The sequence below is a fragment of the Brassica rapa genome, unplaced genomic scaffold (assembly GCF_000309985.2).
Source record: "Brassica rapa cultivar Chiifu-401-42 unplaced genomic scaffold, CAAS_Brap_v3.01 Scaffold0342, whole genome shotgun sequence".
In the NCBI taxonomy this organism is placed as follows: domain Eukaryota; kingdom Viridiplantae; phylum Streptophyta; class Magnoliopsida; order Brassicales; family Brassicaceae; genus Brassica; species Brassica rapa.
The window spans coordinates 1-11,144 of record NW_022610284.1 but is presented as its reverse complement, the minus strand read 5'-3'; the positions used below and the strand labels follow the sequence as shown (position 1 = coordinate 11,144).

The 11,144-nt window shown below is 40.2% G+C and overlaps 1 protein-coding gene across 2 annotated transcripts; it reads left to right on the top strand.

Annotated features, from left to right (window-relative positions):
• Positions 1 to 8,082: 8,082 nt before the first annotated feature.
• On the top strand, positions 8,083 to 11,109 carry LOC103874894. Of its 2 annotated transcripts, XM_018659653.2 has the most exons (3): positions 8,083 to 9,694; positions 9,790 to 10,005; positions 10,063 to 11,109. In XM_018659653.2, exons 1-3 carry the CDS (start codon positions 8,317 to 8,319, stop codon positions 10,707 to 10,709), a joined length of 2,241 nt encoding a protein of 746 aa, XP_018515169.2. In that variant the 5' UTR covers positions 8,083 to 8,316; the 3' UTR covers positions 10,710 to 11,109. The 2 variants fall into 2 exon arrangements, with proteins under 2 accessions (XP_018515169.2, XP_033139101.1); XM_033283210.1 differs by having other exon boundaries at positions 9,790 to 11,109.
• The last annotated feature ends 35 nt before the right edge of the window (positions 11,110 to 11,144 follow it).

Below are 11,144 nucleotides of genomic sequence, written 5' to 3'. Positions count from 1 at the left end.
TGATTAAGGTTAGTGCATACTGTCAAATGGCTGTCTTACATTGAAGCATTAGATTCATGTCTAAATGCTGAGTAAAGAAGCTTTAAAAATTGCCTAAGTAGCTTGTATTGAATCTGTTAGGATCATGCTAGTGCTTAGAGAGTTTGCTTGCAAAGATTAGAACTTGAAAATGTCTAGTTTAATCTGTTGCATTGCTTAAAGACATTGGTGTTCAAACTTGATGATGCATCAAGGGTTGACCCAATGCACTTGTGTCTTATCTTTGCTGGAGTTTGAGTGATGTTTCAGGTTCACAAGAGGTGTTCTTGGTTCACCATCCATCCGAGTTGAAAGAGGAAGACTTTGCCCATTGTGTGGAGCAATGGAGAGTTGAGAAAGAAGTGGTGATGTGCCACTGGTGTGAAGTCTCACTGAAGCTCACTTGCAAGCTTGGACCTATACTCAATCCAAGCTTGAGGAGGGGAGTTTAGTGAGCTTCCAAGCGATCCAAGAAGTCCATTGCAACCATCTGAAGAAGGAGCCATCCGGGCTTAGGCTGTGGCGAGTCTATTCAAGAGAGTACTCAAACTAAGACAGAGTACTCTTGGCTGTGAGAAGATGAAGGCAACTCTATCAAGGCGGCTTCTAGTGTGAAGTGATTGGAGAGATAGCTGAAGCTTCCACAAGCATTCCATGAAGATGGCAAGATCAGAAGAGAAGCGGCAATGGTGTGTGTGTGAGGATCATGAAGCAATCCATTCAAGCTTGTTCCTGTGAGAGTCTCAAGCTTGAGGGGGAGTGTTGAAGCTTACATGATCCAAGAGAGCTTGGTGGTTACTCTAGAAGAAGAGGAAGCAGCCAAGACTCAGTAAGAGAAGTTGTATCTCCAAGAAGAGGCTGATCTGGTGTGTCCGAGCACTTCAACCTAACAAGAGGTTAGGTGAAAGGGGGAGAGACCAAGATTAGGCAGTAAGGAGAGTACAAGGCGTGGGATGATTGTAGAGGCCATGATCCAGAGTCTTTGTGTCCCTTACATTGTTGGTAAGGCACAAAGACTCACTGGCCAATCCCTAGGCCTTGGAGACTTTACTCTTTTTCCCTCATCAAGGTTTTGTCCCAAAGGGTTTTCCTTGGTGAGGTTTTTAATGAGGAAGTTCTTCAAGGTTCCAAGCTTGACTTAGGATCAGCTAGAGTCAAGCTTGAGGGGGAGTGTTAACTTGAAGAGAAGAAGTGGAGAAGCAAAAGTGATGAGTTGAGTTGGTGCTTGTGCAAAGACATGGCAAGATCTTCAGAGATTGTATGTTAAGGCTTTGGGAGAGTCTTAAGGCTTCAGAAGTGGTCTGATGAGTGTGCAAAGATAGGGTTAAGTCCAGGAGGGACTTAGACACCATTTAGAGAAGATTTGGGTCAGACAGTAACTCCAAAGTTACCACAGTAACTTTGGAGAGTTACCACAGTAAGATTGGAGAAGTTTGGGCAAGTTGGTGTAAAAGTGAATAGTGAATCACTAGTCACTATTCAGGTTAACTATTCACTATTCAGGATGTGAAGAGTGCATAGTATATGGATAAGGCACCAAGGTTTGAATCTAGTCAAAGGGAATCAAGAAGATGCTGTGTGGAGCTGATTGGTTACTTTGGGGTATGGACAGGCTGGCTGGAGCTGTAAAGAGGAAGGCAGCCACGACCATGCATCTAGACTGATCTGTGGACAGATACAAAGGAGCCTAAGAAGAACCAATCAAAGCTCAGCCTTGGTTTGAATTAAAGTGAGCCAGCTTAGCTCATCCAATCAGCACACATCACTCAGATCACAACAAGACCAACTCATCCTCACCATCCATTCCTCTTAAGTTATTTCTATCCATTAGATATAGGTTTATGAGTTTGCAAGAGTGTAAAACCTATATAAAGACCTCATGGGCATTTGTAACTCTCTTAAGAGAGTATGGGGGTTTTCCCCATCTCCTTCATAAATATAAAAGTGTGTTCTTGATCAGATTCTCTTAATCTACCCCTTTCTTAGTCTCTAATCTCTTAATCTCTCTAAGTCTCTTTGTTTCTGATTCAAGTTCATACTAGTTTCATCAGACCTCTTATTCAACTAGTTCAAGACCTTATTCTTTGCCTCTAATGGCTTCTCATACACATACACAGCCAGAGCTCTCAAATCTCATAATAGGAGTTGGGATGAAGAAGTTATCCCACTTTCAAATCAGGTGATTCCAGTTTCCCAGTTTGGGAATAGGACAGCTTATTTGTCGTTCCAATCAAACCTGGATGAATCTCTTTGAGAGAAGCTTGATTTGGATACATAAAGTGGTGGAGAATCACCAGGAAGTTGAATAAATCTCATAGGAGTTGGGATGAAGAAGTTATCCCTCTTTCAAATCAGGTGATTCCAGTTTCCTAGTTTGGGAATAGCACAGCTTCTTCGTCGTTCCAATCAAACCAGGATGAATCACTTTGTGAGAAGCTTGATTTGGATACATAAAGTGGTGGAGAATCACCAGGAAGTTGAAAAAATCTCATAGGAATTTGGATGAAGAAGTTATCCAACTTTCAAATCAAGTGATTCCAGTTTCCCAGTTTGGGAATAGGACAGCTTATTCGTCGTTCCAATCAAACCTGGATGAATCTCTTTGTGAGAAGCTTGATTTGGATACATAAAGTGGTGGAGAATCACCAGGAAGTTGAATAAATCTCATAGGAGTTGGCAAGAAGAAGTGATCCCACTTTCAAATCAGGTGATTCCAGTTTCCCAGTTTGGGAATAGCACAGCTTCTTCGTCGTTCCAATCAAACCAGGATGAATCACTTTGTGAGAAGCTTGATTTGGATACATAAAGTGGTGGAGAATCACCAGGAAGTTGAATAAATCTCATAGGAGTTGGCAAGAAGAAGTTATCCCACTTTCAAATCAGGTGATTCCAGTTTCCCAGTTTGGGAATAGCACAGCTTCTTCGTCGTTCCAATCAAACCAGGATGAATCACTTTGTGAGAAGCTTGATTTGGATACATAAAGTGGTGGAGAATCACCAGGAAGTTGAATAAATCTCATAGGAGTTGGGATGAAGAAGTTATCCCACTTTGAAATCAGGTGATTCCAGTTTCCCAGTTTGGGAATAGCACAGCTTCATTGTCATTCCAATCAAACCTGGATGAATCACTTTGTGAAAAGCTTGATTTGGATACATAAAGTGGTGGAGAATCACCAGGAAGTTGAATAAATCTCATAGGAGTTGGCAAGAAGAAGTTATCCCACTTTCAAATCAGGTGATTCCAGTTTCCCAGTTTGGGAATAGCACAGCTTCTTCGTCGTTCCAATCAAACCAGGATGAATCACTTTGTGAGAAGCTTGATTTGGATACATAAAGTGGTGGAGAATCACCAGGAAGTTGAATAAATCTCATAGGAGTTGGCAAAAAGAAGTTATCCCACTTTCAAATCAGGTGATTCCAGTTTCCCAGTTTGGGAATAGGACAGCTTATTTGTCGTTCCAATCACACCTGGATGAATCTCTTTGTGAGAAGCTTGATTTGGATACGTAAAGTGGTGGAGAATCACCAGGAAGTTGAAAAAATCTCATAGGAGTTGGCAAGAAGAAGTTATCCCACTTTCAAATCAGGTGATTCCAGTTTCCCAGTTTGGGAATAGCACAGCTTCTTCGTCGTTCCAATCAAACCAGGATGAATCACTTTGTGAGAAGCTTGATTTGGATACATAAAGTGGTGGAGAATCACCAGGAAGTTGAATAAATCTCATAGGAGTTGGGATGAAGAAGTTATCCCACTTTCAAATCAGGTGATTCCAGTTTCCCAGTTTGGGAATAGGACAGCTTCTTGTCGTTCCAATCAAACAGGATGAATCACTTTGTGAGAAGCTTGATTTGGATACATAAAGTGGTGGAGAATCACCAGGAAGTTGAATAAATCTCATAGGAGTTGGCAATGAAGAAGTTATCCCACTTTCAAATCAGGTGATTCCAGTTTCCCAGTTTGGGAATAGCACAGCTTCTTCGTCGTTCCAATCAAACCAGGATGAATCACTTTGTGAGAAGCTTGATTTGGATACATAAAGTGGTGGAGAATCACCAGGAAGTTGAATAAATCTCATAGGAGTTGGGATGAAGAAGTTATCCCACTTTCAAATCAGGTGATTCCAGTTTCCCAGTTTGGGAATAGACAGCTTCTTCGTCGTTCCAATCAAACCAGGATGAATCTCACTTTGTGAGAAGCTTGATTTGGATACATAAAGTGGTGGAGAATCACCAGGAAGTTGAATAAATCTCATAGGAGTTGGGAAGAAGAAGTTATCCCACTTTCAAATCAGGTGATTCCAGTTTCCCAGTTTGGGAATAGACAGCTTCTTCGTCGTTCCAATCAAACCAGGATGAATCACTTTGTGAGAAGCTTGATTTGGATACATAAAGTGGTGGAGAATCACCAGGAAGTTGAATAAATCTCATAGGAGTTGGCAAGAAGAAGTTATCCCACTTTCAAATCAGGTGATTCCAGTTTCCCAGTTTGGGAATAGCACAGCTTCTTCGTCGTTCCAATCAAACCAGGATGAATCACTTTGTGAGAAGCTTGATTTGGATACATAAAGTGGTGGAGAATCACCAGGAAGTTGAATAAATCTCATAGGAGTTGGGATGAAGAAGTTATCCCACTTTCAAATCAGGTGATTCCAGTTTCCCAGTTTGGGAATAGCACAGCTTCTTCGTCGTTCCAATCAAACCAGGATGAATCACTTTGTGAGAAGCTTGATTTGGATACATAAAGTGGTGGAGAATCACCAGGAAGTTGAATAAATCTCATAGGAGTTGGCAAGAAGAAGGTATCCCACTTTCAAATCAGGTGAGTCCAGTTTCCAGTTTAGGAATAACACCGCTTCTTCGTCGTTCCAATCAAACCAGGATGAATCACTTTGTGAGAAGCTTGATTTGGATACATAAAGTGGTGGAGAATCACCAGGAAGTTGAATAAATCTCATAGGAGTTGGCAAGAAGAAGTTATCCCACTTTCAAATCAGGTGATTCCAGTTTCCCAGTTTGGGAATAGCACAACTTCTTCGTCGTTCCAATCAAACCAGGATGAATCACTTTGTGAGAAGCTTGATTTGGATACATAAAGTGGTGGAGAATCACCAGGAAGTTGAATAAATCTCATAGGAGTTGGCAAAGAGAAGTTATCCCTATTTTAAATCAGGTGATTCCAGTTTCCCAGTTTTGGAATAGCACAGCTTCTTCGTCGTTCCAATCAAACCAGGATGAATCACTTTGTCAGAAGCTTGATTTAGATACATAAAGTGGTGGAGAATGACCAGGAAGTTGAAAAATCTCATAGGAGTTGGAAAAGAAGTTATCCCACTTTCAAATCAGGTGATTCCAGTTTCCTAGTTTGGGAATAGCACAGCTTCTTCGTCGTTCCAATCAAACCAGGATGAATCACTTTGTGAGAAGCTTGATTTGGATACATAAAGTGGTGGAGAATCACCAGGAAGTTGAATAAATCTCATAGGTGTTGGCAAGAAGAAGTTATCCCACTTTCAAATCAGGTGATTCCAGTTTCCCAGTTTGGGAATAGGACAGCTTATGTCGTTCCAATCAAACCTGGATGAATCTCTTTGAGAGAAGCTTGATTTGTATACATAAAGTGTCGGAGAATCACCAGGAAGTTGAATAAATCTCATAGGAGTTGGCAAGAAGAAGTTATCCCACTTTCAAATCAGGTGATTCCAGTTTCCCAGTTTGGGAATAGCACAGCTTCTTCGTCGTTCCAATCAAACCAGGATGAATCACTTTGTGAGAAGCTTGATTTGGATACATAAAGTGGTGGAGAATCACCAGGAAGTTGAATAAATCTCATAGGAGTTGGGATGAAGAAGTTATCCCACTTTCAAATCAGGTGATTCCAGTTTCCCAGTTTGGGAATTGGACAGCTTATTTGTCGTTCCAATCAAACCTGGATGAATCTCTTTGTGAGAAGATTGATTTGGATACATAAAGTGGTGGAGAATCACCAGGAAGTTGAATAAATCTCATAGGAGTTGGCAAGAAGAAGTTATCCCACTTTCAAATCAGGTGATTCCAGTTTCCCAGTTTGGGAATAGCACAGCTTCTTCGTCGTTCCAATCAAACCTGGATGAATCACTTTGTGAGAAGCTTGATTTGGATACATAAAGTGGTGGAGAATCACCAGGAAGTTGAATAAATCTCATAGGAGTTGGGATGAAGAAGTTATCCCACTTTCAAATCAGGTGATTCCAGTTTCCCAGTTTGGGAATAGGGCAGCTTATTCGTCGTTCCAATTAAACCTGGATGAATCTCTTTGAGAGAAGCTTGATTTGGATACATAAAGTGTGGAGAATCACCAGGAAGTTGAATAAATCTCATAGGAGTTGGGATGAAGAAGTTATCCAACTTTCAAATCAAGTGATCCAGTTTCCCAGTTTGGGAATAGGACAGCTATTCGTCGTTCCAATCAAACCTGGATGAATCTCTTTGTGAGAAGCTTGATTTGGATACATAAAGTGGTGGAGAATCAGCAGGAAGTTGAATAAATTTCATAGGTGTGGCAAGAAGAAGTGATCCACTTTCAAATCAGGTGATTCCAGTTTCCCAGTTTGGGAATAGCACAGCTTCTTCGTCGTTCCAATCAAACCAGGATGAATCACTTTGTGAGAAGCTTTGATGAGGACCTAAAGTCAGTAGCTGGACCACCAACTCATGAGATCAACCATACAAGCTACATTGGAGCCAGCAGCGACATAGGTGCACTCAAAGAAGGATATCTTTGCAACCATAAGGAATTTAACCGTGAAACCAGTTTCTATAGATTCTCAACTCAACCAGAGCACGCAGCGAATTGGTTTCATAACAAAAAGAGTAATGGTTTAGGAGATATGCCAGTTACAAGTCAGACTATCTACACTGCATCCGAATTGGTTCTAATTAAGGAAAGTAATTCTTTGCTTAAGGAGTGTGCAACTCAAACTCACGTGTGGAAACCAGGAGATTATTCATTACATCTAAGAGCAGTGGGAGAGTTTCTACCATGCACCAGCAGCCACATGATCAAGATGAATCCCTTATTTGTCAACTTACCTTACATGGATGCATTCACACTTGGAGTTATTAAAGACCAACGGCTCTTTCCCCTTCTGTTCAGGCACGACTTAGAGACTATCCAGACATCAAAGGAGATCCCACGGATGCATTTATTTCTGCCCAAACTCACAAGATACAAGGAGAGAAGACAACTTCCATACATGGACAGATTCTGCACCAACTAAGTCCAACGGCTAGTTTTTCACTTATTATTTCTTTCCAAGTTATTCTTTTAGGCATTTGTGTTCTTTTCTATTTAAACAGAGCTAAGTCTCATTTGTAAATCACCCTTGCACGAAATTAATAAAGTATTATTCAGTTTACAAAGTTTGTCTTTGTTTTGTTCAATTAGTCTTTAGGTGGATTCCTTTAGATTTCTTGTTCGTTTGCTTGTCTCCTTAGTTTGTGGATTCATTCTAGGATACAAGTGTAGGTCTCTGTCTTTGTGTGGATTCACATAGGCGCAGGCTTCTGGTCTTATCAAAGGGATATTTCCGCAACCCTTTGTGGCGACAATCGACCCATTCAAGCTTGACAACTCTTGTTGCCTTGTGATCTAGCCTTTGTTAGCTTAGGCTTGTATCATTTTTGGTATCAGAGCTTCAAAAGCTCCTATCTATCAGGTTATATCTATCCTTGTCTCTATTCATTTGCATTTGTTTATTTGTTTCATCTCTTTTGCATTTGTTTCATTTATAAAATCATATAAAAAAAAACCATAAAAATTGTTTGCAATTTCTGTCCATTTTTGCATTTGCTTGTTCTTGGTGTTAAAACCAGGGAGGCACGACAAAGATGACCATTTACTTTCTTTGATTCATATAAATTTGAAAAGCCAAAAGAAATCGTGTTTGCATTAGTTGTTTCCTTAGTTTCCATTTCGGTTTATTCACTTACTATAAAAAAAAAGGTCAATTTTGTTTCTTGCTTCTTTTAAATTCTAAAAATTATAAAACCAGAATAAAAAGTTAATTTCATTGTCTTAGTTTTATATATTTCGTGTTTCCATTAAAAAAAAAAAAAAAAAAAAAGTGAATTCTTTTTCATTTGTTTTAATTTTCCAAAAAAAAAAAAATAAATAAATAAAATAAAAACAAGGAGATACTAAGTTTCCATTTTTCTTTGTTCTTTCTTATTCTTCTTTCCTTTCTTTTGCTAAGCCACGACTTAATTCCTTTTTCTTCTGTTTGTGCAAGGCAAACTCTGAGAAAAGATAGAGAAGACGCCAATGGAGGATTACTCAGAAGAAGAGGCTGAAGAATACAACACGTCTGAGGTAGATTGGGGAGAAGAAGCTGACCAGGATTGTTGGGACGATGGAGATGACCACACTGAAGGTCATTGGTGCGCAGACTCTGTTCCAGAGTATGTCCCAAACGATGAACAAGAATACCCAGAGGTGGAACCAGAATCAATGGACCAGTATTCAACTTGCTATGGTCCCAAATCCCAACTCATCTATGAGGATAGTTCTGAAGGGAAATATTATTCTCAAGCGTGTCCTAGAAGAGAAAAGACCACCGTGGCTGCACCATCAAGATCTTATCATGGGAGTCTATCAAGACATGCTCACAGCACGCCATGGAACTACAATGGAGATCAGTTTTATCAGAATCGCTTGGCTGCACCATCTATACATTTTTCTGGTCATAAGCAAGGACCAAGTGCATATCTAAGGTGGGAGGACGACATGGAGCAATGGTTTATAGCTTGGAGAATTCCAGAGAAGCTAAAGCTAACTTATGCGAAGGATACCTTAACCGGAGAGGCATACAATTGGTGGAGTCAGCTAGATGCTGATAGGATCTATTTCAATGATCCGGCTTTTACTTGGAAAGAGGTTAAGATGCTCATGTATAGTGAGTTTGTGAAGAAGGCAAAATACATTCAGAAGGTGTCCACAAGGAGATTAATAAAGCACCAAGTCTTGCAACCCACAGTTCAGAGAGAAGTTGTTTCCCAAAGACAAAGTTCAAGGCCAGTGCATCCACCTCAAGTCAAACGAAACCAAGGTGAGCACTCTAACTCTTTAAAACCATCTGAGGTTATTTGTTATAGGTGTCAAGGCAAGGGCCATCTAGCAAAGGAGTGTCCCACAAAACGAGTTGTGAAGTCAGTACTATCTGAAGCAAAAGAAACAAACTTGGAGGTAAGTGATTCCGATACTAGAATTGATGATTCCTTTTCTAGAATGGATAAACATATTGATGATCTTATCAACTTGATTAAAGCTAGATCTACTTCTGTTTCTAGTAATTCCATGACTGTCTTAACACACTTGTCTAGCGCCCAAAAGGTTGAAAGTATTTCAGGTACTAACATAGAAATCAAGGAACAAGAGCCCAACCTTGCTGCGCAATCAAGTCCAACACTTGATAAGGTGATTTCTGAACTTAAAGTGAATAATCTTACTTATCAAAACACTGGTATGATGCACTTGCACTCTGTCCAGAATGTTGATGAAGGTCTAGGTAATGAGGAGACACGTACAGAAGCTAAACAACAAGAGAATAATGAGCAATCTACCCTAGAGACCTCTACACCAGCTGATCATGCTTTAGAGGTAGTAAATACCAAAGCTGAATCAATGCAAGATAACCAGGTAAGTGAAGCTCTAAATCTTACTCAATATTATTTTTTGAATCGTCCACTTCAAGTATGAAACACTTGCTCTTGCCCATAAGTGATGATTCAGATATAGGTACAATGGAGAAGCATCCAGAACCAAACTCACAACCTTACACCCAAGCAGTGGTCAATGGAGAAACCAATTGTGAAATAGGAGATTTCGAAAAGGAGACCACGATCCTTCCAAGGGAAATCATAGACCGACCATGGAAAGGGGGCATAGCTTCCCTACTGATCAAAGAAGAACCACCAGATGGACAATGCATCACAAAACCGTGCATATACCAAGGTAAGACCCTAGCCTCCCAAATTAGAATGAAACCTAACTTGCTCTATCTTGGTGCAGGTAAATTGGTTTTGAGGACAAAACCTTTTGAAGAGGGAGGGAATGATGAGGACCTAAAGTCAGTAGCTGGACCACCAACTCATGAGATCAACCATACAAGCTACATTGGAGCCAGCAGCGACATAGGTGCACTCAAAGAAGGATATCTTTGCAACCATAAGGAATTTAACCGTGAAACCAGTTTCTATAGATTCTCAACTCAACCAGAGCACGCAGCGAATTGGTTTCATACCAAAAAGAGTAATGGTTTAGGAGATATGCCAGTTACAAGTCAGACTATCTACACTGCATCCGAATTGGTTCTAATTAAGGAAAGTAATTCTTTGCTTAAGGAGTGTGCAACTCAAACTCACGTGTGGAAACCAGGAGATTATTCATTACATCTAAGAGCAGTGGGAGAGTTTCTACCATGCACCAGCAGCCACATGATCAAGATGAATCCCTTATTTGTCAACTTACCTTACATGGATGCATTCACACTTGGAGTTATTAAAGACCAACGGCTCTTTCCCCTTCTGTTCAGGCACGACTTAGAGACTATCCAGACATCAAAGGAGATCCCACGGATGCATTTATTTCTGCCCAAACTCACAAGATACAAGGAGAGAAGACAACTTCCATACATGGACAGATTCTGCACCAACTAAGTCCAACGGCTAGTTTTTCACTTATTATTTCTTTCCAAGTTATTCTTTTAGGCATTTGTGTTCTTTTCTATTTAAACAGAGCTAAGTCTCATTTGTAAATCACCCTTGCACGAAATTAATAAAGTATTATTCAGTTTACAAAGTTTGTCTTTGTTTTGTTCAATTAGTCTTTAGGTGGATTCCTTTAGATTTCTTGTCCGTTTGCTTGTCTCCTTAGTTTGTGGATTCATTCTAGGATACAAGTGTAGGTCTCTGTCTTTGTGTGGATTCACATAGGCGCAGGCTTCTGGTCTTATCAAAGGGATATTTCCGCAACCCTTTGTGGCGACAATCGACCCATTCAAGCTTGACAACTCTTGTTGCCTTGTGATCTAGCCTTTGTTAGCTTAGGCTTGTATCAAGCTGATTTGGATACATAAAGTGGTGGAGAATCAC

Excerpts from the sequence above, each read along its gene's own strand:
- LOC103874894 (XM_033283210.1), top strand. The coding sequence starts at position 8,317 with ATGGAGGATTACTCAGAAGAAGAGGCTGAAGAATACAACACGTCTGAG. Across the intron at positions 9,695-9,789 it reads AATGCAAGATAACCAGGTAA|GTACAATGGAGAAGCATCCA; the intron begins GTGAAGCTCTAA and ends ATTCAGATATAG.